Source organism: Mesoplodon densirostris, chromosome 12, assembly GCF_025265405.1.
Source record: "Mesoplodon densirostris isolate mMesDen1 chromosome 12, mMesDen1 primary haplotype, whole genome shotgun sequence".
Classification (NCBI taxonomy): Eukaryota; Metazoa; Chordata; class Mammalia; order Artiodactyla; family Ziphiidae; genus Mesoplodon; species Mesoplodon densirostris.
The window spans coordinates 50,742,180-50,769,540 of record NC_082672.1 but is presented as its reverse complement, the minus strand read 5'-3'; the positions used below and the strand labels follow the sequence as shown (position 1 = coordinate 50,769,540).

Sequence of the window (27,361 nt, the reverse complement as noted above, 5' to 3'; positions counted from 1 at the left end):
TAGGTTACATATTAACTCAAAAATATTTGAAGCTGAAATAAAAGCAAGAGTGTTACAGCAGACCAGATAACTAATGTTTCACCCTAGGACTGAATTTTTAATGAGAGTGATTGCTAAGAGAAATTTCTTTTTAAATTTATACATATAGAGCCATTATTTTCCTTCCAGTGCATTTTTAAAACGTGGCTATTGTGAAGTTAAATAAAATGACTTCAGTATGGTATATGTGAATTTTTTGAACCACTTTGAGGAGAAAGGCATTTGTTCTGTTTTTCCTGCCTGCTAAAGGTACAGTTATGCAGTGGCCCTACAACTGCTGGGCTTGGATGACGGGACTGGGCCCATTGATAGGGATCCTGTCCTGATGAGGGGAACCTACTTGTCCTTTCTGTATCTGCACCACCTGAGGACCAGGAAGCTGCAGGTATGCGGATGGCTCTGCATGTATCTGAATTGCTTGGTTGTCTGGAAGGGGGGCTTTCCTGCTACTCTGGTAGTAATGCATTTTTACACTTTGTTCTTTGTTCTGATTCTTCCATGAAACCAGGCCTTTTGTGGGGTGGTGTGTTCCTTTTCCAGCAGTAGGGTTGACCTGCCAACTTCTGGGGCCCCAGTAAGTTTCACTCTGTAGGGTGGGCCAGCAAAGGCAGGGTCATGACCCTGTTCCTTCTTTGTTTCAGCGCATCTGCTTAGGAATTCTGAACTGTTTTAGATCTGTTGAGCGAATACTGACGATCAACACTTCAGGCCTTACCTTGGTTGCAGGGCGTCTGGTCCCCACCTCAGAAGATAGTTTCTGGGTAAATGTGGCAAAAGGAGGCTTGGGCACCTCACAAGACCTAAGCACTATGCCCATGGGACATCTGCCGAGCACAAGGTGAGGATTCTGCTACAATTTTTTCTTCCATGATTATCTCATCTCCCAAGCCACCTTCTTCTTAGCACCTGGAATCAGTTAACCTGACGAAGTAACAGGTGGGAGTTTCTAGGGAAATAGCTTTTTTGAAAAATTGTGGTGAAAAGGGAAATGACTTTTTAACCCACAATAAAAGGCAGTGTCCACTTGAGAGCAGGACATGGGCAGGGAACACTCAGCCCTGGAAACCATATTAGGAAGGAAGGAAGGCATTTCAGTTGCTGGTTTGTCCACTTGATAGTGAACAGAGCAAGAGGGGCCCTTTCTGTTATCCTGAGAACCACATGTCCTTACAGAGAAACTTGTAAGACCCTCCTTGACATTGCTAGAGGTACTTTTTTTTTTTTTTTTTTTGCCTCTTTCCTGTTTTCTAAACCCCAATTTAAAAAATAGGTTAAAAAACAAATGTAGAAAAAAATTTGAAACAGGGAAAAATCTATCCCTCCCAAAACCTACTTGTCCCTTGGTGCTTTTACTATCTCTTGATTATGTTTTTCTATAGTCTAAAAAATTCATATTAAATCCCTTTCTTTGGGACTAAAGTTGAAAATGCATACATTTTCTTGAAATGTTGCAGACACTCTTGCAATATTTTCATCTCAGTCTCTAGAAGGTTTATTCCTGAAGGTGGGGTTTAATATGGATTTTATCTTCTTAAAAGATACTAACTTGACAAATGTGAAAAATACAATCTAGTTAGCTGCTAAATAAGACATATTTTAAGCTTGTATGACCCCTGACTTATGATTGTCATGTCTTATAAGGGTATGAAATCTTATTATCAACTATTGTTAATATGCAGTCTGGAGCAGTGCTGTCCAGTAGAAATATAACACAAACCACAGGTATAATTTAAAAATTTCTAGTAGCCACATTATAAAAAGTATAAAGAAACATGAAATTAATTTTAATAATGTTATCTATTTAACCCAATGTATCCAAAATATCATCATTCTAACATGTAATCAATATAAAGAAATCATGGATGAGATAAATATTTTTTCATACTAAATCTTCAAAATCTAGTGTGTACCTTATATGTACAGCACATCTCAATGCAGACAAGCCACATTTCAAGTGCTCCATAGCCACATGTGATTAGAGCCTACTGTATTGAACAGTTCAGCTCTAGATATTAGAAAACATTTCCTTATTTCTCCTACCTAGTCACCTCGAGTCCAACTTTCACTCAGTATCTGGGAGACTCCTCTTTTTGGTCTCCTTCCCTAACGATTCCCCCCCTCCCATCTCCTCACCATACACAGACTTCCCTTTTTACCCCTCTGCCCTCTTCCCTTGATCCTAGTTCATGGTTCGTCAAGTCCAGTTAGTATGTTCCTCAGTGGAGCTGGAGAGGAGGGTTAAGACACTTTGGAAACAAACACACCCATAAAACAAACACATCTTTCTGTGCTAATATCCAGCCTGTCTTATACCACAGCTGTAGATTAAAAAAAGATCTTTCTTACCACTGAGCCCATCTCCCAGTTTGTTTGTTCTGTGATGGGGTGGGGTGAAAATGAAGGAGGAGAGGGGAGACAAATCCTATCCTGTCCCATTAATTGTAGGAGGAGCTTCTCAAGGGTAATACAGTATTTCTTTCCTATGCTCTCATAAATGATAGGAATAACATCACCCTTAAGAAGCTGCCAGCAGCTACTACTTCAGCGTGAGAAACTCAAGGAAGTGGCCTTCTTTCAGGGTCTTTAATAGGACCATGTGGTTTACTGCACTCCATGTATGTGACCATGTCAGCATTTAATCTAGAATGTCCAGAATAACTATGTGATTCTTTCCCATGTAGAGGATGGAAGGAACAGATGCTAATTTGGTTGATCTCACCAGGCCAGGGCTGAGGCTACTGGGAGCAAGATCACTGGGCTTACCAGCCAGGGGAGCTAACATCGAAGAAGCCCCTGAGATGGAGACCCTCTTCCCTGGGCCCAGTGTGTTTGATCCCATGAGGAAAGTCTGGGGCCAGTGTTAACACGTGTTTGCTCAGTGATAATACCAGAAAAGGAAGGCCCCTACAACGTGTCATGGACACTTTGCCATGTGCCTACTTTAAGCCTGTGGCAGGGTAGAAAGGGCCCCAGAATGAGAGACAGCAGGCTTCTGCTGGCTGTTTGACCTTGAGCCTGTCTCTTCAGACACATAGGCTTGACACCTCACAGTGTGTTCAGGATCTGCCTGGACTCGACATGCTGGTAGCAGAGACTGTGGTGAGCAAGCAGTGGGAGATGAGGCTGCAGAAAAAAGCGGACCGTGCAAGGCTAGGCTCTCCTCAGGACGCAGGACTAATTCCAAGGTGGGCGAGGAACAGAATTTTAAATAAGAAAATGGCACTCCTCATTGTTTTATAAATGTCTCCAGATCTCTGCCCAAACATGATCACATGTATTCCCTTGCTTGAAGTCTTTATGAATTTTCTGTTTCTCACAAGATAAAGTTCAGGCTCCTTGGTGAAGTTGACAAGGTTGGGCGCAAGCTGGCCCCTGCCAAACTTTCAGACCTCACTTCCCCCCCACTGTCCCTATACCTTCATTCTTACAGAGCTGGGCCTGGCCTTACTCTGAATGGACAGAGCTGTTCATGCCTCTGGGTCTTGTGCATAATGGCCCTTCTGTCCCTCACCTCCTCTTTCCTTGATAAAGGCCTGCTCTATTCAAGTCCATCCAAACATTACCTCTCTGAGAAGTCTTTCTTACATCTCTCTGCATAGCTGAGTGCTTCTCCCTATGACTTGTCTACCTACATTACAGCACTTGGCTCATTCTAAAACTGTTGGCTTATCTACTCCCACAGGCTGTGAGCCTGTCATTCATTCATCCTCCCATTCATTCACCCCACAAATGTTCTGACCAATAAATATACTAGGCACTAGGGATACAGCATTAAACAAAACTGTCACAAATCCTTGCCATCATGGAACTATTTAATGGAAAGAGACATTAAATAAATAAGTAAGAAACATAGATAGAATGGCTAATGGTTTGACACCAAAGCTTCTCCAGACATCCTAGGCCCTTGCAGTTGGGAGGCGCCAGAGGGCTGTGAACAGAAATGAGATGTGTCACTTCCAGTCCAAAGCATGTAAGAGCCAATCCATGACGCTCCAGCATGTCAAGCCACAAAATAGAAACATCCTGGATCCCTGGGTCACTGCTAGAAGAGAGAGGCCTAGAAAGCAACTAGTCCTGCAGTGGGCTCTGCCTGAGTGATAAATTAATTTTAGGTATCTAGTAAATGTTTGTTGAACAAAAGAAATGTTCTGTTCGTAACAGAATGGTTGTGAGGTCACAGACAGACAATATAAATGAAAGTGCTTTGCAACGTATATCATGCTATTCAAATGCAGAAAAAATAGCTATGATAAAATAGCTATGATAAAGTATCACTCTGCAGGTGAGGCAGAGACTAGAAGATATTTTTTATTTTCGTTTTAAAAGATTGTAGCCAAAGGATTGGGTCAGTCACCCAACAAAGTTTGATGAGTTCTTAGACTGGGTTATAGTAGTAGTAGTAGTAGTACTACTACTACTTATTATTTGAAATTAATGAAAAGATGATTTAGAAAATGGCAGGCTGGCCAGAGAAGTATTGTCTACATTGCCAAAAGGCCTAAACTTTTTACTAACAAATGATGGCAGAAATCAATAGAGTGAAAAGAATTAATGATGGGCACCAATTTTCCTATAGTTACTATACTCAAACAGTTATTTTGGCATCAGTTAATTTGCAGGCTTAAAAACATATGAATCATCCCAAAGATCAGATTATACCTTAGTCAAACAGGTAATTATTGCCATCCTTTTCTTGCCACTCCTCCAAGAATCATATTGAAGGATCAACTCTCTATACCACAAAAACATTAGAAGGAAGGTCTTCCACATGGCTGTGGAAGAAATGAAAATAAAAAGGAAATATTATAGTGACTGAGCCATAACCCTATGTGAGGTAGTTTGGCCATCTCGTCTTCACAGTTCATCTCCTGTGGACATAAGTGTACATTTCAGACACAGGAAGTCAGGGAGGGAAAGGAAAGAAATATGTATGTCTATATAAAGGGCTTGAACCATGACTTGGGGGTGGGGAAAGTAGAAAAAAAAAGACCATTTAAGTAGATGATGACATTACAGTCGGCATCCTGACACTGTTACTGCTTTCCATCAGCTTCAGAACTCAATCCGGTAGCCATTTCTTTAAAGTCTCAGAAAATTCCCCTGTACAAGAACACTAGGGAAGAAAGGTCTTTTCCAGTAAAGTGGATAAAACATACCTCATTAAGTTGTCCCTCTTTTCCTCAGAGGAGAGCTCATTTTGCATAACAGACTATAGGAGCTAAATGCCAACAGAAGCTGACATGCTAGTTTATAAATCTAAGCAAACTGTTTAATTTTTGTATGTTACATGTAATTTTCTCAGCATCATTTCTGTTTTCCACCGGTGCCTATCATTTCATAAAAAACAATATGTTCACTTTTGGAACTCCTAATCAAAGGAAGCTCCTAATTATTAAAAAGTTTTATGCCTAATGAATAGTAAAAAGCAGGGACTCCCCTGGTGGCACAATGGTTAAGAATCCGCCTGCCAATGCAGGGGACACGGGTTCAATCCCTGGTCCAGGAAGATCCCATGTGCTGCAGAGCAACTAAGCCCATGGGCCACAACTACTGTGCCTGCACTCTAGAGCCCGCAAGCCACAAACTCTGAGCCCATGTGCTGCAACTACTGAAGCCTGCATGCCTAGAGCCTGTGCTCCGCAACAAGAGAAGCCACTGCAATGAGAAACCCACGCACTGCAATGAAGAGTAGCCCCCACTCACCGCAAATACAGAAAGCCTGTGCTCAACAACGAAGACCCAACGCAGCAAAAAAAAAAAAAAAAAAAAAAAGAGTAGTAAAGAGCAAAACAAACCAAAAACAACCACCTATCAGAAAAATGTTTAACAATGAAATATCTTCTTGATGGAATATTATGAACCATAGCTATTATTTGGAAACACTCATGGTTTTACTTATTAGAAGATTTCTAAGTTTCAGCTTAAATAAAAAATCTATAATTGAATGAGAAACTCATTAAAGAGGAGTCTCTTCAGGGAGATTAAGTATTTAATCACCTGGTTTACTTACAACAGCACGTAAAAACGGAATCAGAGCCGGAGAATCGAAAGGGCCCACAGAGTACCCCTGATCTACCTTTCTGATAATGACAATTAACCATCCCCACAGGTGATCATCTGCCCTGTTTGTGAAGGTTCCAGAGGGATTCCTGTGGTTATACAATAGGCAATGCCACATACACAAACCAAATGACATGTCTCCCGAGAGCCAGGATATAATGACTGCTTAAAATTTATAGATAAATGGATTCTATCCAACAACTGATTACTTAACAAAGTTTTTATGTTATAAGAATTAATAGATGGGGGATAAAAGATTGGGATCTATTGGTTCCATAGTTTAAATGACTCATGAATATAACAACTAAGAAGAAATACATATACATACATATATATATATATAAAATAGCAAATGTTGGTGAGGATGTGGAGGAATTGGAACTCTTGTGTACTGTTGGTGGGAATGTAAAGTGGTACAGCTGCTTGTGTGAAACAGTATGGTGGTTCCTCAAAAAATTAAAAATAGAATTATATGCTCCAGCAATTCCATGAAGATGGTATAGATAGCCTATGCAAAGGACCTGTGGCCAAGAGGGAGCATGGCACCCACAAGAAATCAAAAGAAGACATGAATGGCTGGGACACAGTGATCCAGGAGGAAAGTGATGCAAAATGAAAGTAGCCCAAAGTTTCTCAACTTGGCACTATTAACATTTTGGGCCCGATACTTCTTTATTGTGAGAGGCTGTCTTGTGCACCATAGGATATTTAGAAGCATCCCTGGCCTCCACGCACTAGATGCCAGTAGCACTTTCCCCCAATATAACAACCAAAAATGTCTCCAGACATGGCCAAATGTCCTCTGAGGGGAAAAATCACATTTGGTTCAAAACCACTGGAGAGAGATAGGCAGGGGCCAGACCACGTAGGTCCTTTTATGGAGTTTTGCTTCGTTCTGTGAGCAATGGGAAGCCCCTTGGGATATTAAAGGGGAGAAGGGATAACATAATCTAAATTCCATTTCTAAAAGATCCTCTGCCAGTAGTGAGTAAAATGGAAGGGAGAATAAGCCCAGGCCAGAGGGGATGTGGACAGACCAATTAAGAGGCTAGGCCAGTTTAGAAGTTCCTAGACTAGTCCTAGTGCAAGCTAATGACAGCTTGGACTAGGGTGGTGGGTGGTGGAGATGCATACAATTGGATGGATTTGAGAGATAGGAAGTAAAGTCAACAGGACTTTGTGATAGATTGGACATGTAGGGTGAGGCAGAAAGAGACATCAGGAATGTTTAATGCTAGAGGAAGTGGATGGGTGGTGGTGCTATTTACTAAAATGGGGAAGCTGGAGGTGGCCTTGGTTCGTGGGGGAGATCACACGATTTGATCATGTTAAATTTGAGGGGCCTTTGAGATGCCCAGGAACAGATGCTAAATAGGTAATTGGATATGTGTGTCTGGAGCTCTAGGAGGTCTGGATCGGAGATATAAATTAGGGAGCAAATGGTCTAAATATGGTAATCTCAGCTGTGAAAGTGTACTATCTCCTAAGGAAGGACTGTAGGAAGAAAAGATGAGGTCCTAGGACTGGGGCTTGAGTGTGGCCACCATTTAATGACCTGATAGAGAAGAAATGGCTGGAAAATTGGTGAGAGCAAGAAGAATATGAGCAGGAAGTGCTAAACTGTGTCAGATGCTCCTGAGAGATTACATAAGATGACTAAAGAAAGTCTGCTGGATGTGGAGCAAAGGTCATTATTGGTCTTAGTGAAAATGGTTCAGGTGGCTTGATGGAGACAAGAGCCAGATGGGAATGGATGAGGAGCAGGAGGTGAAGAGATGGAGACAGTGGGTACAGATGACATCTTAGGAGGTTGGACTGTGAGAAGGAGGAGAGATGTAAGGTGGAACCTGGGGAAGCATGTGAGGATGTTTCAAAATCAGAGGGCTGTGAGCATGTTTCAGTGCCAATTGGGAAATATCTGGTTGAGGTGAGTTGGATGTCCAAGGAGAAGAGATGCTTCAGAGGGGGAGGGAATGGCCTTAGAGAAGGGGAGTGGAATCAGCTCCTACAGCGCAGAGGGAGCAGGAAAGGAGGGGCGGGAGTGTGGTGGGTTTGTGTGTGAGTGGAGAAGTGGAGGGGTGTCAGCTGAGACTGAGGGAGGCTGGGCATTGGAGGTGGGGAGAATGGTAGAGAAGTTTGAAATTATGAGAATTATTATTAGAATAATGATTCTCAGGAAGCAATAGGCCCTTGGTCATCTAAAAAATAAAATTATGATTGGAATACTCAAATTACTTATATTAGTTTCCTAGGGCTGCCATAACAAAGTACCACAAAGTGAGTGGCTCACAACACCTGGGAGAGAAATTTATTCTCTGACAATTCTGGAGACTACAAGTCCAAAGTCAAGGTGTTGGCAGGGCCATGCTGTCTCTGAAGGCTCCAGGGGAAAATCCTCCTTGCCTCTTCTGGCTTCTGGTAGTTGCCAGCAATCCTTGGTGTTCCTTGGCTTGTAGATGCATCACTCCAATCTATGCCTCTGCCTTCACATGGCCTTCTCCCCTATGTATCTGTCTCCAAATTTCCTCTTTTTATAAGGACACCAGTCATTGGATTGGAGCTCACCTTAATCTAGTATGACCTCATCTTAATTTGTGTACATCTGCAAAGACTGTATTTCCAAATAGGGCCACATTCACATGATTTAATTGGACATGAATTTTGGGGGGACACATTCAACCCAGTATATTACTAAGACATGAGATTGTGTTAATGCATTTTAGAAGTATTTATAAGATTAAAAGAAAAATATCTTTAACAGCTAATGTTTATAGATCTCAAGGGCCTCATATTCATGGTGTCATATACTCCCTACAACAACCATTGTAATGTCTCCACTGTGCCCATGTTACAGATGAGGAAATTGAGGCTAAGAGTAGCTGCGTGACTTGCCTAAGGTGAGATCCTGGCAGAGCCAAGACCTGAACACAGGCACTCTGGCTTCAGAGACCACCTTTAGCACTTGGCTCTGTTGTCTACCTTTTTCCAGATAATCCTGAGTTAATCATAAAATTTAGTTAGTTATCTATCTAAGGAGCTATGCTTCCCTGACATTCTTTGCTAATATCTTTTTTCTCTACATATAGCTCTTTATACATTCATCATGTCTATAGCTGCTTGCTGACAGCCCACTGTGTGGGAACAGAAGCCTGCTGTTTTGTCCGTTTGGGCTGGCAAAATATAGCTCTCCCTCTTCCAGTAACTTCCAGGCTTGGCTTTCTTTCCCAGGTCTAAAGTGTCCAATTCACAGAGTTCTTGGAAGTGGAGAACCAGGATGACTACTACAGCATGGACGCTGGTTACGTCCACACCCAGGACCAGCAAGGAGTGTATGTCATGTATGATGAAGCCTTGAATGATCTGAAGGAACTAGAGACAGAACTGCTGCTTGTGGCCAGCCATTACACTGAGAAAGAAAAAGGTCAGAAGTCAGATTTTTTAAAATCAACCAGCCAAACAGACAAAAACCACTAAGGGCTCTATTTAACACCTCCCACCTCAAAATATACAGGCATATACAATAGTATCTGAAAATTCAATAAGCATATACACCTCCTCAACACACACCATTTTAGAAAAGATACAGTTTTGTTTCCAGCTCAGGTCCCCTATTTGTTGGAGACTGTAACTTGGTTATAGTTCTTACTGTTGTTTAGACTCTACTTGTTGCCCAGTGGCATTTCTGCCTTACCCACTGGGTGCAGGGCCCTGAGGGAAATTAATGATTTTTTTTCTAAGTGACAAAAAAGGTGATTGACCTTGGGGAAACTGCAGTTGGAAGCAGAGATATTCCTGAGTTCCTAACAGAAAACCACCAAGATGCAGAAAGCCCTGGGTAGGAAAATGCCAGACAAGCCCCAGAGGGAGAAATCATTAGTCAGGGTAATCAAATAACCCGTAATCTGTATTCTCTCTTCCTTTTGGCATCACTCAAATTTATCCAATTTTAGAAATAGATGAGGTAAGAATATTCCTATTGGAATAATATGACTATATTAGCATTGCATTTGGAAAGAACTTAGAGTTTCTAGACACGTTGCAACACCTGGAGGGAAATTTAGCAAGAGTTTGTGCTATTTTGTAATATATGTAGACTTTAATTAAGGATAATTCATGGTCATATTGTTATAAAAGGCTGCTCTAAGAATGTTTGACAGCTAACCTTTCAGATCCCAGACAGAATTAATTTAGTATTAGATTGAATTTTTTGTCCTGTCTTTGCCACAGACCATTTGGGATCTGAATCATGGGATGCAGTGCTGGCATCCAACATTCCAGGGCATTTCATTTCAGCTCTTAGCTTTTATCTCTACTGGTCATCCTACATACTAATGCATCATTTTTCCTGATGTTAGTTTATGCTACAATTCGACTATTTCCATCTTTTAAGAACTTACTTTGAGTGAAATACTTAGTCACATGAGCATCTCTCGCTGAGCTAGTGAGTATACGGTCATCCATTGTAAAATGATTTCCCAACTGCTGCTATAGAAATTCCTGACCAAAGGCTTTCTCTTGTTCAAGTACGCACCATATACTTGATAATTATTAAACCTGAAAATCTCTTACTTTTGAATATTTTATTCTGAAATAGACCACTTAAAATTTTAAGCAATAATGATGTCGACAGTGAAAACCTACAGTACTATAGTGGGAAAATATTTTAGCTGAATAATGGCAATGATTACACTCATTGATTTAAGTTAGTAATTAACATAATTAAGGAATATCTTAGAAATTTCCCTGAAAAATGTTGACTTGGCTGGCATCAATTGATACAGCAGGTTAAACTGGGTTTGTTGTTAAACCACCAGGGACCTGTTTTTACCGAAGGAGAAATGTGTGTTTTGCCTTTAAATTACAGGTTTGCAGACATTTTAGTAAATATTTCATGTTAACTGAATTTTGGTTATATTTCTAAAATTAGTCTTTTAAAACTAAAAGTAAAAACAAAAGCTCTGTTGATTTAAAAGCCAGCAAGTATGAACTTAGCACCTGGTCTTGCCCATGGCTCTTTAACCGATTCTCAGGAATCCCAGTTACCCATTCAGTGTTTTCCTTCCTGAGAGGGAGCTGACAATCTGAGGGGTCCATTTCTACTAGGAATAGCTTCATAGAGAGGCCTGTCTCTGGTCATTTTCATCCATTTCTATACCAGGTCACAAAGAGGGCAGCGAGTCAAATATTGACCAGGACTGGGGATGGGCCCATGCAGGTATGGACAGATTCGCTGTGCTGTATGACACGTGGACTTGGGAAGCACCTCTTCTAGAAAACAAGCACCAGGTATTTTTACCTAGAAAACAAAACATCTATTGAACATTCTTATAAACCCCAATATATTTTTTTAAACCCAGTGGGTCTTTTAGGGCAGCTCCCAATAAAATGAATAATTATTTAAATAACCTTAGCTAGTTGTAAGGATGTGAGTAATAAATTTTACGTTCTTTACTGTGGTTCTTTGTTACAAAAAATAAAATGTGAAGGATATGACTTTATCTTAAGGGAAATTTGTTAGAGGGCTGTATAATTCAGGCCTTTTTATAATATGTATGCTTTTATTGAGAACAAATGATGATTCCATTCATGTTCATTGTCCTGTCAGGGACAAGCCTCACTTTGCTAAACACAGACTGACTGACCTTATTATGGCCTTTAGAAGGGTATGCCACATGTGGGTGAGTGAGAGCAGTTGGGCAAGGATTTCCAGAATGGAATTAATAGGATTTGAAGACTGGATATTGGAGTGAGAGAGTGAGGGTGGAATTAAAATGACTTCCTCGGGCTCAGGGAGGAGGCTGTTAACTGAAACAGAATGAAAGAGGAGGGGCCTCTTTAGAGGGGAAGGTAACATTGAGTCTAGGACACAAGGTATGTGAGGAGAGTTTGCTAAAACCCAGGTGTGAATGTTTTGCGGGAGCTGGTTTTGAAGCTCAGGAGCAGGTATGAGCTGAAGTATGAATGTGGAAGTTGAACCATAGTAATGAATCGAAATGACTAGGAGAAGCCAGAGATGCCTGAAATGGGTTCCTGGGAACACTTACATTTAACAGGAAGGTCATGGAACAAGAATCCATGAGAGGAACAAGAAGGAGGAACCAAAGAGACTGAAGAAGAAAAGAAAGGGATAGTGTTAGGAAAGCCCACAGGAAAAAACATTTTAATTAGGAGAGGATGGTTTCCTGTGTGGACGTGAAACATCAAGAAAGGTGAGTCCTAAAAACCAGACTGTGGGGTCAGCCATCAGGCTGTCATTGCCAGCTTTGTAGGACTCTCTCAAAAGAGTAGCAGAGATGGAAGCCAGTTACAGTGAATTGTGATGTGGACGGAGGATGAGGAAGTGGAAATGTTTTCTTTGAATTGTTTTTCTAGTAGAGGGTTTACCATTTCATCTACGCTCTGGTCTGTTACTCATGGAGATGTAGGTCACCCACTTTTGAAAACAACTGGCTGGACTTAAAGGGTACAAGCCTTGGCCTTGAAAATTGTTCCTCTTTTCAAAGACAACTGGCTTCTAGAGTTTGCATCTGCAAACTTGATCTGCCAAACAGAACCTTACTGTGATCAGCTGAGCAAATAGGAGATTTAGACTCAGTGTAGAAACTGGAGAGGCTGCATTAAACGTAAAGTAATACAGAATCCTCAAACTTGACAAGTTTATTGGGCCAGACATGAGTTTTAAGCAGCCCCCCTTTTCTGTACTCTCCCCACCTCCACTTTCAGTTCTTCTAGGCCTTTTATGGAGGCCCCAGGCAGGACTCAATGGCAGAGAAGAATAGAAAGGCAGAGAGTAAAGAAAACAAATTTCTTCTTACTTTGGCCTAGGGTTCATTCTGTGCTAAGCTACCAGGGCTGTCCACTGGTTTCTTCTGTGGTACGTGAAATTATTTTAACTTAAAACAATCATTGAAAATATCTCCCAAAACAACCATTGAAAATATCTCCCTCCTTTCTACCCCGAGAATGTGTTCCCTATAGAAACTGAGCAATCTGTGCCCAAAACTGGAAAATGTGGCTTTCTAAATCAGCAATTGGTGAAAGGGCCTAATTTTAATGGATAAACCAGATTTTTATCTAAAGTTCAACTGATTTCCCCCAGTACTGATTCTACTGCCAAGTGTCCTCAGCTGTTTTTTATTGTTAAATATATTGGAAACACTAAAGTCAAGAATTGTTCAAACACATTGGCTTGTCTTAAATCCTTAAAGTAGCCATATTATGTGAAAGGCTCATAAAAATAGAGCTGGTGTGAATTTAGGTGGATTAAGAGACTCAGAAGCTGGGCATCAGCTGTGCCAGTTCCTGACATTTATACCAACTGCTAATTCTCTCCACAGCCACCAGAGGACACATTTTCAGGGTAATTTGAATTAGTGTTTAGAGCACTAAAAAAAGGCCAAAAATTCTGTGACAAGATGTGTCTGACACTGATTTTCTGTTTTGCACTTTCATTTGACCTAAAATACTGTTTTTAAAAGTTTTTTAAGTCCAAGAAATAAAAAAAGGCTGAGGTAAAAAATATAAACACAGTACGGTTTGAGATTATTCACTTTTCTATTTTCACCAGTATTTGATGCCTACCGTCAGTGTGCACCACATATTACTTTGCCTGAGAGTTGGCCCTTGACATACACAGGTGACATTTGACAGGCTAGGAAGACTTCTTAGACAAATACCAGCCCAGAGTTTAAATGGAAATGGGCCAGTTAACAAACAGATAATAAATAGCAACTGTGAGGCAGAAAGATCACAGTCCTACCCCTGCTGAGAAAGAATTCATAATAAAATTATGCAAAGGGCCATCTGAGAGCTTTTCAAGGTGGAGGGCAAAGCTTGAAAAAGGCTTGTCAATTTTAAAAGAGCCACATTTTCCTTCTCAACAGCTAGGGTTGCCAGGTAAAATATGACAATATTGGGGACATACTGAAAAAGTATTGGTTGTTTATCAGCAATTCAAATTTAACTAGATGACCTGTATTTTTATTTGTTAAATCTGGTAATCCTACCAACAACAAAGTGATAGTGGCAATTTAGCACCAGCCTCTGCAACCTGGTATCACCAGATTGGAATCACCAGCAAGAACCCTTACCACAAACTTCCCCTGCCAAATAACCAAACAATAGGGCTTATTGTACAAAAACAGGTCAAGGCAATACAAATACTATAAACCAGCTCCTGGGATTGCCCTGGCCCAGCCAAAAAGGTTTAAATTCGTCCAGAATGATTTAGGGAAGTTATTGTTTCTTTTCTAATCTTCCCCTAGGCTATTGAGTGGCACCCTTCTTACCCCATCACTCCTTCGTTTCTGCTTTGTCTTCTGCTATTTAATAACTGAATGCTATTCTAGAGTAGAGCCCTGTGGATGGGATAAGGTCATTTAGATCACCCTGCTTGCTTCATTTTCCCTGGGGTTCACTTAAAGGCAAGGGAGCTGCACCTTCATTTCACACTCTGAGCTGTGTGAGTTTTTAACCTGTGGAGCACATTCTGTGTCCTAAGCTTTTAGCCACTTCTGGTGTTATCCTTTTTATACTGAGGTTGACCCAAGGCCCCTTGGACCAATGTTTCCCAAAGGGCATCCTCCAAAACTGGATGCTAAATAAAGTGCCCCAGGCTCTCCCTGCTTGAGCCTTAGCATTGAAGCCCTCAGACACTGGACTTCTATTACTAAGGCAGTATTTGATTCCTAGTCTGCTATTGATTCTCAAGTGTTTACCTCCTTGGGAGCCTCAGGAGTTGTTATTGCAAGATGGAGACACTCCTGGCTTTTCCTGCCACTTGGTTCCTTTACTCCCCGCTGCGCTGTTGCCACCTATATTCAAGTAGTGCTTACACCCTCTCAATTCTTTCTGGTCTTGCGTTCTTAGCTATGGGCTCCACACAATGAAAGGGCCTCTTTATCTCCTTCTAGGAAATTCCGTAGTTTGTTAAGAAGTGGGCTGGCTTCCTGGCCTCAAACTACCAGGAAGACGGACACCCAAGGAAACAAAAAATGCTCTTTCTCGAATGCATCTCAGCGTGTGCTAGGCTGTCAGGTGGGTAGAAATTGCAGGCTCAACAATCCACTCCTTGCTCTCAATTAAATGCACACACTGGGCACACCTATGTCTTTGGTGATACAGCTACCCTGAGAGCTGAGGCCTTTCAGAAGCGTGAAACCTCCATTAGAGGAGTGGGTCAGAGAAGACTGGGGAGGGACATGTTGAGCTGAAACTCTTGGGGGGATGTTGGATTAGATCGGCAGAGGAAAGGGATCTGTTCTGTTGTGAGACCATTGGGAGTAAAAGTTCAGAAGCTTTCAGTTACAGTTGATTTATCCATCAGGTAATATAGACGTGGTGTTTAGGATCTAAGAGCTTTTCAGGGACCACTGAAAATATGTGAGATCTGAGAGGAAAAAAAACATGCATTACTCGGAACTGCAAAAAGAAAATACAAAATAGTTATCAATAAATGCTTAAATGACATGTCCATAAAATGTTAAAACGTTAACTGAGCACTTGTAAACATCTCATTACATTTGGAAACAATTTATGGATCAGATTTTCTCACTTTATAAGAATTCTCAAGTACATACTACCCAGAAATCATAGCCAATCATTAATGAAATGTATTGCTCATAGCCAAATAATTTGAAAAGCAAAATTATAAATATCATTTAACATTTTTACAGAAAAAAATTGATTGGGATGTAAGTTTTAATGTATTTGGTATAACGTGGGTCAGGGTCTCCAAAAGTAAGTGAGTCTAAGGCCTGTGAAAGTTTTTTTTGTTTTTTTTTAACATCTTTATTGGAGTATAATTGCTTTACAATGTTGTGTTAGTTTCTGCTTTATAACAGGGCCTCCCTGGTGGCGCAGTGGTTAAGAGTCCGCCTGCCGATGCAGGGGATACGGGTTCGTGCCCCGGTCTGGGAGGATCCCATATGCCGCGGAGCGGCTGGGCCCGTGAGCCATGGCCGCTGGGCCTGCGCATCCGGAGCCTGTGCTCCGCAACGGGAGAGGCCACAACAGTGAGAGGCCCACATACCGCAAAAAGAAAAAAAAAATAAAAAAATAAAAAAAACAAAACAAAGTGAATCAGTTATACATATACATATGTTCCCATATCTCTTCCCTCTTGCATCTCCCTCCCTCCCACCCTCCCTCCTATGAACGTTTTAAAACAACTCTAAGACAGTACATTGTTCAGAACTACTTACATATTGGCCCTTAGGTCCCTGTTTGGGATTCCAGCCCAGTGATCTCTGAAGAGCTTTTTCTGATTAGCACCATGACTAATTACACACAAATAGAATTTACACACAGAACAGAAATTCCTTAAATGCATAAACAAATGTAAAAACAAAATAAAGAGCATTTCTTTCTGAATTCCCACACTAAGAACCCTCTTCAACAGTTAGTGCATGTAATCTTTCTTCGGTTTTTAGAAAAGACTTGTGAACTCCACTAAAACAGAAGCTCCCTCGATGCTCTTGAGAGTTCTGTACATAGGCCTTTCCTAGTGAAGTCTGATCTGGGATAAATGCCTTTATAGCTAGAGGGGACTTTCATCCTCAGCTTGCCACTCTAACCCACTACCCCACCATTTCTACATAGGTGAAACTTCAGCAAACTGTTAAAGCAAAAGGGTCATAAATGGGACTGAGGATGTAGAAGAGGGGTGGAGGCCACCTGCTCACCTTTGGTGATAGAGTAAAATGGGGGAGGGAGAGTGGGTCTGTGGAAAAAGGTGTTGGAGATAAATGGATTTGATGAAGTGACATTGAATGCACTGTCTCATTGGAGCATATAATTATTAGATATTATATTATTCATTATATTACACCCCCCCCCTTTATTTGTGGAGAGCAGAGGAAGAGGGGACAGAGGTGAAACGAGTGCTTTGTCCCTCACCTTCCCTAGCTTGGTCTGTGTCACACTGGTGTGGCAGCTACCCACCCTGGCCCAGTACCCAGAGGTTCAGAGCTATCCCTCTCCTGTTGATGGTGGGGGTCTTTCCAAAGCATGGAACGGGTGGAGGCTCACCTCTCTCTGCTGGGCCCTGTTCCCTGACTATCAACCTTACTTGAAACTTCTTGGCAATTACTCTGAAGCCTACCAGCATGCGTTGGACCCAGAGAGGTTTGCCTTAGCACAAGTGATCACTGACGTCATACACAGGTGCCCAAGGTTTGATCTCAGCTACCCTTGCTTCATTAAGGCCTACTGAGAGGAATGCACCTGCCTGAGGCTTCATCTGCAGTTGGTGAGGGGCATCCTCACGTGAGTATATTTGGGTTTTAGAAGATTCCATGTGAGAAGAGGATGAAAAACACAGGCCAGGACTGAAAATCGTGTTTTCCTTTCAGTCCCAGTCCAGAATCTGAGTTTTCTAGGGCAGCACGTACACGATGTTTATTTGTAAGCTTATTTGCATTGTTGAATTCCAGGCATGACTACAATCTTAAAGGGAGGTTTACAATCCTAATTGCATTTAATGATACCAAAGAATTGACAACCTGTTTTCATTCAGTCATAGAGTTTATAGCAAAAGAAGGATGAAACCTACCCCCTTGTAAGACATTAAAGTGTAAAATTATATTTATTTTTTAAAAGGTTGCAATTATTTCTAGTACACTACAGGAAATGATCACAGTCTGTGTCCTCTGGGGAAAAGCTAGGAGATAACGATTATTGCAGTACAGTCACCTTAGGCCTGCTTAGAATTTTTTCCTTGTAGTCAATTATTTGACAGAAAGAAGTTTTCTTGTGCCTCTTAAGATCGCCTGAAGCTGGTTGCCTTTGCTTTCCCTGGCTGACCCTCGGCTCAGACTAAAGACAAGCATGCCTCTGTGTGAGTGAATCCTTAAAACCCATGTCTGGGTGAAAATTAGTCAAATAATGAAGAGATGCAAAGGGCTGATGTTCTATTCTTATCATTCCAAGGCTCATAACTCACATCCATGGGAAAGTTTGACTTTTCTAATTTTAAATTTTATGTGATATTTCTAGATAGAGTGTCAGTGGGAGTATGTCCAGAGGCTTTGGCGTGAAGACCATCCAGATGCTAGCAATACATTTGGACTTCTCCTTAACATAATTTTCAAATAACTCATTTCCATCAACAATAGCTGGGAAGTTGGTGTTGTCTTTAGACATTTTACATTTAATTTCTGGATAATTTAAGGATATGATGTTAAGCCTAATACTGTTCTACAAAGCACCTCTCAAGTATTTGGAGCTGAGAGAAATAAATATAAAAGTCACAGAAGGGGGATTCCTTTGCATACTCAATATCTATTTACTTTGTAAATAAAGAATAGGAGGCTAGAATTTAAACTTATGCCACTGGGTGCAGAATCTTCATTCCCTTGAGGAGTCCTAAAAAACCCCGGTTGCTCTTGAAATGCTGTCATAGGATTTATCAGAGGTGCCACACAAGCCAACATATATGAAACACGGATGTGCTTTAAATTTCTCAAAAAGGAATTTCCTTATTCCAGCAAGTGTCAACAAAAAGGTTTCTGCAGGCTCATCTTGTGATACCACCTCCACCCCTTTAAGGAGCAGATTAAATTTCCTGAGATCACTCAGAGAGAGTCCATGAAGTCACCCCCTTGATATGTGGTATGATTCCCCCTCACCATTCCTTTCCAGGCTTCAAGGATACAGAGGAACCAAGAAGCTGATGACAGGCTCCAAGTTGGTCTGTGTAACCCAGGATCACAACCTCTCTGTTGCTCCAAATGGGTGGAGAAATTGTCCAGCTCCTTTCAACATTCAACAAATATTTTTGAGCATCTGCATGTACCAGGCAGTGTGCTAGGAGCTGAGGACACAGAATGAACAATACAGGCATGGCCCTATGCTCCTGTGAAGTGTATAGTCTAGCACTACAGGCAGACTTGCAGTAAGAGATTGCCACAATGGGCTGTGATGTCATCTTGGTCCATCATTTCATGGACAGGCATCCCATGGGTAGGGTGCCATGGGATTTCATAGGTGAGGTTCTAACCTTTTCTTTCTTTCTCTTGAGAAAAAACCCTGGGAGCTCCAGGCACAAGACTGCATTTTCTCCAAAGACCTTTCACAGGACTGATTTTTTAACTATAGTAAGTTTGAGACCACTTCTACTGTTCAGGAAGTGGTTTTTGACAGAACATGCTAGGACTATATGGATACTAAATCCTGTCAGAGTGTCTCAAAAGCAAATGATATTTACTGGATGAGATTCCTTTCCAGACTTAGGATTGTATTTTCTAAGATCTAGGACTAAGAAGAATCCCATTTGCATGGGTTTAAGAAGTATTTAGATATAGAAAGGCCCTTGACTTGACTGGTGCTATATCCTTTATTTCCAAAGCAATAACCTACAGAAAAGTGTTTTATTATTTCTGGCCTCATTCATTCATAAAATATAACATTTTTATGGCAAACATGAATAATTCCAGCAGTTGTGTACAGAACTTAAAAATCGTCTTCATCCATTATCATTTTGGGGGAAAAAAATGGATAAAGAATTGGGTGAAAAATAGAAATAGTCATGGAAAGTATTTGTTTAATATTTAGATACTTATATTAAGTTATTTTGTTTTCAAATATTTGGCTAAATATTGATTACTGAAATGTTGACAGGTTTGCCATATACAATTTTAGAATCCTTTTTTTCAATTTTATTGAGATATAATTGATATACAGCACTGTATACATTTAAGGTGTACAGCATAATGATTTGACTTACAATGAATCTTATTCTTTTTGGCTTTTAGAGTAAACTATGTCTTCCAATTTTAAAAAAGTTCACATTAAAGCAAAAAGCATGTTGTGTAACTTGATGGGCTCCCTGGACAGCCTCTGAGACCCCATTGAGCTTCCAATTTTTTATAATGCCCTGAATTATATGAGTGTTTTATTGGTCTCGAAAAATATAAAATCCAAATACCTGTAGAAACATTAAGTTCTTCACTGTGTAAAATCGTCATTAATTGTTTCTCTTCATTAAGCCCAGCTTTGACAAACGTTTACCTGCTGGAGTTCCACCCTTCCCTGGGCCTGCCTTTGTGCATCCCCAGAGCCCTTGAGCACCTCCTCAGGGAGGCCTGCCACACCTGCAGGCCCACATCAGCCAGTGCCCTCACCTTGCTAGAGAGACGCATGCTGCGGCTGACCCTGGATGTGTGGCTCACTCCAGCCAAGCCCAAGTCCTGGTACAGCGCACAGCTCCAGAAAGACGTAGGTTCTCTGAAAGGGGTAGGTGGGTCCTTGGCAAAGAGAATGTTTCCTCCCAGATGTTCCTACTTAGCTTTGTTTTTATGTTTGGCTCTATTCCCCTCTATTTGGCCAGGGACAGATCATAGTCCTAGGGCTTGACAACATTTTTTTTTTCATTTTTGGTCAAAGTTTCTAGTTTATCAGGATGCTGCTACAGTTATAATTTAAAGGGAGATGTACTAGGTATGGGGAAAATATTTTCTGGTTTATTATTTGTATTTTTAAAATATTTTTTAATTAAAATTTTTTTTTTCTAAGATTCTTCCTAAAATGTACTCTTTTGCCCTGAGCTGAGATCTGGTAGAGGAGAGACAGCACTGAGTGAGGAGTCAGTGACTTGGACTCAAGTTCAGTCCTGCCATTAACTTGCTGTGTGACTCTGAGCCTTACTTTCCTATTTTTTAACATTATGTTTGTGTATTTGAGGGGAGGAAGGTAGAAGTGAGCTCAATGATCACCAAAGCCCCTTCCAGCTCTAATGCTCTGTGATTCAAACTGTGGCCCAGTGATTTACATGGTGTTTGTAATTGGATTTTAATTCTTTTCTTTTTCTATTAAGGCTATCACAGTTGAGCCTGGGTTTCTAATTTGACCTTACTCTGGGTGGGTACTTGCTGTTAAGATGAAGGAACTTTCAAGGACCCCAGCTGCCAAAAATATTTGTTCCACAGGTCTGCCTCAGCCTCCTATCTCCTCCTGCCCAAACTAAAGTTTTATTTTCTTGTAAATTAATTTTGAGTTGATCGAAAGTAAAATTTAGGATTGTAGCAAAAGAGCAAAACAGAGAATTACTCTAAATATAACCACTCAAATGCATTTGTAATCATTATTTTTCTGAATTCAAGTATTCTTCATATACATGTTTTACATAGTTCTTTCTAATCATATCCTTCATACACTATCTCCTGTTTTTCTCAGTTAACATCATATTATATATTCTTCCATATTGCTAATAGTCTTTATACTCACTCACCTTTACGACCACATAATTCCCTTAAGTGGTAGATCATAACTTATCCAACCATCAATGGGCATTCAAGTAGTTTCCAATTTTTCATTATTATTAAAAATGCTAGGGCCTCCCTGGTGGCGCAGTGGTTGAGAGTCCGCCTGCCGATGCAGGGGATACGGGTTCGTGCCCCGGTCTGGGAGGATCCCATATGCCGCGGAGCGGCTGGGCCCGTGAGCCATGGCCGCTGGGCCTGCGCATCCGGAGCCTGTGCTCCGCAACGGGAGAGGCCACAACAGTGAGAGGCCCGCATACCGCAAAAAGAAAAAAAAAAAAAAAATGCTATAAGGTACATCTCCATGCTCACAGATTTTTACGTATTTTGAATCAATTCCTTTGGATAGATTCCAGAAGTGGATTTGCTGAAGCAAAGTTTAAGTCTTTTGATATATGCTGGCAGATCACTTTCCAGAAGAGTCATGCCACTGATAGTGTATAAGAGTACCAGTTCGGCTATACCCTACAATGTTAGGTATAAGCATGTAATGTCTGTGCTAATATATACATATTACATATAAAGGTGGCATTACACTGCTGATTTTCTTTCCTTGCTATTTGTTGAGATTAAATATTCTTCCAAATGTCTTGTTATTAGTTGTATTTTTAATGAATTTTCTGTTCTTTCCCTTAGTTTATTTATCTCTTGGAATCCTAATGTCATTCCTATCCACTTACATGAGCTCTTCTTTAAAAAAAAAAAAAAAAAAAAACTTTAACCCTTTTGTCCATCATATTTTCTGCAAATATTTCCCCCAATTTGTCTTTTTATTTTTTAACAGAAACTTATTTTCATGTAGTCAAATCTATTTGTCTTTTCTTTTGCAATTTCTTCTATCCTCCTAAATCCAGAAAGCAAAAATTCCTCCAAATGTTTCATATTTTATCTTATTTTATTCTAACTTCTTAAGGTTTTATCTTATTTCAAAAATATTTAACTCCTTTGAGTGTTCCACCTGGAGTGTGTGTGCATGTATGTGTGTGTATATGAGTGTGTGTGTGGTATAAGGTATGGCTCAAAATAGAATTTTTCCCCAAATTACCAGCCATGTATCCTACTACCATTTATTGAGGATTATTTTCACATTGTATTATGGTACCAAATTTTTTTTCAAATGTATTTTTAGTTCTCTTATAAATTATAGTGAATATATGGGGTACCTATCCAGTCTCTCATTGATCCCACACTTTATTTTATTTTATTTCATATTTTCGACCGCACTGCGTGGCTTGCGGGATCTTAGTTCCCCGACTAGGGACTGAACCCAGGCTCTTGGCAGTGAAAGTGCCAAGTCCTAACCACTGGACCACCAGGGAATTCCCCACACAATTTTAATTGTTATTATTTTTGAAATGTGTTCAAATTGGGACCTAGAAATGATAAATATTCAGATTAATCTTTTGTATTGGGACAGAAAATGGGGCAGGTATTGCCCTCAGAAGACAAGCAGGAAATTAGTTGAATAAATCTCTTTATCACTTTGGAAGACTTCAATTGTCTAGAAATTGCGTCTCTGAGTAGGCAAGGACTTTGGTAGATAAGTGGATCTACCCTTGGGAAGCCAAACCAGGAAAGGCAGACTAGTGGGTCTCCAAACTGGGTCCTTGCTGGGAGTGGTATATTAGAGGGTAGCAAAAATGTCAGAGCAGAGGAGGTGAGCAAGGCAGAAGGACATTAAAGAACAATGTGGTTACTTCACCAGTCACCCAGGGCTGACTCTGAATGGAGGAGCACTGCAGAGGCAGTTTGGTATACTGTAAAACTATAGCTTGGAACTAGGAAACCTAAGTTTATTCTTGGTACTGTTGTATGACCTTAGAAAATTTCAGTGTTGCTTCAGACCCCTCTCTGGTAAAATGGAAATAATAGTATCTGTGATGCCTAAATCATGGGTATCTTGTGAAAATAAAAATGAGTTAATATACGTGAAAATACTTGAAAATTTTAAAACTTCAATTAGAGTTTATAAGAAATTATTAATATTATTATTATTGGCCACTAAAATACTTGAAATATATCAGATACTTCTATTTCTATTTAGGTCATCTTTGCCATTTCTCTCTTTATTTTGGCTTAAAACTTTTATGATAATGGTAATAGCAAATACTCTGTACCCAGCACTTTTGCATATATTAACTCACTTAGCCCTCTCAACAACCCTATGATACAGTTTTGATCTATCAGTTCCTATTAGGTGCTGTTATTATCCTTATCCCCACTTTGCAGATGAGGAAACTGAGAGACAGCTAAATTGAATAAATTGCCCCAAATCTCACAGCTTATAAGTGTCAGAGCTAGGACTTGAGCCCAGGAACTCTGGATCCAAAGTCTATGCTGCTGATGTATTTTTCTTAATATGTCAAATTTCTTTGTGTGTGTGTGTGTGTTTTAAAAAATATTCTGTTTTCTTTCAGCTGTTTTCAGCTAAAGTGATGGGCGATCCCTTCCTCGTGGGGGAAATAGGCCTGCTTGCATTCAAGTCTGCAGCAGACGAAGGACAGAACCAAGGCCAAGATTCTCATATGCTGCTCGTACAGACATTTTCCAAACTTGTGGAACTCTTGACCCTCCGGCATAGGCTGATAGAGATGAGTCTGGAGAGTGTACACTTAGCACGGTCAGTAGGGGGACTGAGGATCCAGATGGAGGATAACAGAATACGGGTCCCCCTACCTGCAAGCCTTGCCCCATCTGTGCCCCCAGAGTAGCCAGAGTGAGCTTTCTAAATGGCTGAAATGATGACCTCCCTTTCTCCCTCCCTCCATTGTTTATCCTCTCACTCAGGCCTCCCCACATGCCTCTCTGACCACTCAGCTAGGCTGGGTTCTCCTCTGAGCACCCGGGCTTTCTCTTCATTCAGCCATTGCCTTTTTTTTTTTTTTTTTTGCGTTACGCGGGCCTCTCACTGCTGTGGCCTCTCCTGTTGTGGAGCACAGGCTCCAGACGCACAGGCTCAGCAGCCATGGCTCAAGGGCCCAGCCGCTCCGCGGCATGTGGGATCTTCCCGGACCGGGGCACGAACCCATGTCCCCTGCATCGGCGGGCGGACTCTCAACCACTGCGCCACCAGGGAAACCCAGCCATTGCCTTTTAATTGGATATTTAATATTGGTTTGTTGGTTTTCCTGCTAGTGTAAGCTCCCTAGTATCCTATCAAGGGTATGAAGCCTGACCCTCACTGGGCACTCAGTGAATACTGATTGTATTTGCTCTCAAATATAATGAAGTTGAATAGCAGAGCAGAAGCAATGGAGGGCCTAAAGAAAGGAAAGAATGAGTCAGTGACAGCATCCAGGTCTGGCAGAGGTATGGAAGGTTCAGCAGACAGGGGGAGAGAACACTTAGTGAGTTAGGTTTTAGGTATGAGCGTGAGATGATGGTAAGACATTTAAGTGAACATGTTCCCCAAACTGGAAAAATATGGAACTTGAAGATTTGTTGCAAGCGTGTATGAGTTCTGTTGTGTTCCGTCCCCATGAGAGGCCCTGAAGACGCAAAGAGTCCAATCGTCAACCATCAACCACTGTCTAGGACCTAGTGTGGCCAGGGTCTGTACCGGGGACTTTACATGTATTAGTTCATGTACTCCTCAGAATATTCTTTTGATATGATAGCTTTATGATGTCCTTATGATATATTATGATATGATAGCTTACAAACATGTTACCAGCAGGAAGGTAGAGGCTCAGAAAAATTAAGTAATTTGCTTAAGATCAAATAACTAGAAAGTAATAGAAGCAGAATTCAAACCACGAGCCCAGATATTACTAACTGCTATGATACTACCTCCTCATAATTTCTGATCCTTGTTCTCAGGGAGTTCACAATGTAAAAGTTCTCCCTAATAAAGTTTAGTATGATATTTTAGTCATATGAACAAAATACTATGGGAGCACAGGAAATAGTGTATTTCACTCTTTCTAAGTGAATCAGAGAAAGTTCCATAGAAAAGGGCCTAGGGATGACTGTAACTCCAAAATTCATATGTTCAAGCTCTAACCCCTAGTACCCCAGAATGTGACCTCATTTGGAGATAGGGTCTTTACAGAGGTAGTCAAGTTAAAATGAAGTTATCAGAGTAGGCTCTTATCTAATATAACTGGTGTCCTTATAAGAAGAGGTCATTTGGACACAGACATACCCAGAAGGAATACTGTGTGAAACCACAAGGACAAGATGGCCATCTGTTAGCCGAGAAAGGCCTAGAACAGCTCCTTCACTCAAAACCCTCAGAAGGAACCAACCCTGCAACACTTTGATCTTGGACTTCTGTCCTCCAGAACTGAGACAAATTTCTGTTGTTTAAGCCCCCCAGTTTATGGTACTGTTTCACAGCAGCCTAGCAAACTAATACAGGTGCCATTTGAACTCAGCCTTAATGTACCAATTTCTCAAGATGAAGAAGTGTGTTAGAATGGGGGTAAGAGAAAGGGAAGGCATTCTAGACACAGAAGCCTGAAATGCCAGAGCGACATCTGAATGGATCCTGGCTGCAAGCCATGGACACATGAGAGTAGAGCTCAGAGTTGAAGCAGGACAGAGATGGGGGTCAAAGGTTCTTACACAAGGGGGTGATGGTTAGGGCCTGGAGTTAGATGACAGACTCCCTAAGGAGGGCATGGAGAAGGTGAGAAGAGGATTGGGTTTAGAACACCAGGAAACGGGTGTTGAAAATAAAGAGGAGAAGCTGGAACATAGCGGCAGCAGCGGTGGCGGGACGGGCAGCGGTGCTTGGCTGCTCAGCCAGTGCCCTGGCATGGGGTGGGTGCAGGTCTTTGTAGTCCGCCAGAGCCACAACCGTGTCATCAACAGCCCGGGGGAACGTCTAGCAGGGGCTGTGCACATGCGACTGGCTCCACTGCCCTTCCGAGCCATCCGGGTGACCTGCACGGGGCCCTGCAGTGTCTCCAACAAGGTCAGTGACATGGCATGGGTGGTAGAGGAGGGCTATTTCAACAGAAAAAAAGAGGAGAAGCCAGTGAAGACTGAGAGAGAGTGGTCAAGAGGCAGAAGCATGGAGATCCTGGATCCAGAAGAGCAAAAATGTTCCTCAAGGAGGAGACAGGCCAGGCATGAGGAGCTCTGAGAAAAAATGGTGAACCTCCTATTGAGGGCAGTATTGGTGACCTCAGGAGGACCCTGAAGACAGAAGCTAGCTTGTAGGAAATGAGAGTTGAGGAAGTGCCCAAGCGTATCTCCTCCCACCTTAACTACTATCTTTAACTGTCAGAGCTTAGAGCAGACCCAAAACCTTTGTGACTCATTCACTTCACACCGGACTTGGCTTACTTTTGTTTTGACTTTTGCTTTTGTGCTCATTCAGATGGTTTGGTTTTCTTACCACTTACTTTCCTTTTAGGGGAAAATAATAGCAAATGTTCTTGGCTTTTTTTTCCCCCCCTTTTAGTCTTATGAGGACTTGGCGTGTGAGATGGGTTTTGAAGAGTTCCATTTGTATCTGAGGCCTGTTCAATTTGAATTTGCATCACACGAAGACAAGGTGGTCCATCCACCTCCTGTCTTTATGATCTCTCTGCTGGAGGACAGTGACCGCGTAGATAGGTGAGCCTTGAGAGGGTCAAAGTAAAAATATGGTAACATTAGAATGAGTGGCCAGTAAAAAATAATTTCTATCACTGCTGGCCATGCAAATGCAATTGCATTCTAAATTCTCTCCCTTACAATCTATCTGCCATGATGTCAATGTTTTTCTTTTCCTTTCTTTTCTTTTTGTTTGAATGTTATTTTATTTATTTTTTATACAGCAGGTTCTTACTAGTTATCTGTTTTATACATATTAGTTTATATATGTCAATCCCAATCTCCCAATTCATCCCACCACCACCACCACCCCTGCCACTTTTCCCCCTTGGTGTCCATACATTTGTTTTCTACATCTGTGTCTCTGTTTCTGCCCTGCAAACCGGTTCATCTGTACCATTTTTCTAGGTTCCAAATATATGTGTTAATATACGATATTTGTTTTTCTCTGTCTGACTTAC

General features: G+C 41.1%; 1 protein-coding gene across 1 annotated transcript in view; it reads left to right on the top strand.

Annotated features, from left to right (window-relative positions):
• Nucleotides 1-3,117: 3,117 nt before the first annotated feature.
• Nucleotides 3,118-27,361, top strand: part of LOC132499845 (uncharacterized) — a 44,770-nt gene continuing 20,526 nt past the window's right edge. Inside the window, 9 exon segments of the mRNA XM_060114543.1 lie at nucleotides 3,118-3,224; nucleotides 9,336-9,520; nucleotides 11,258-11,383; nucleotides 17,172-17,364; nucleotides 17,451-17,502; nucleotides 18,094-18,214; nucleotides 20,084-20,313; nucleotides 23,774-23,980; nucleotides 26,767-26,921. Of these exon segments, the coding sequence (XP_059970526.1) occupies nucleotides 3,118-3,224; nucleotides 9,336-9,520; nucleotides 11,258-11,383; nucleotides 17,172-17,364; nucleotides 17,451-17,502; nucleotides 18,094-18,214; nucleotides 20,084-20,313; nucleotides 23,774-23,980; nucleotides 26,767-26,921 (1,376 nt within the window).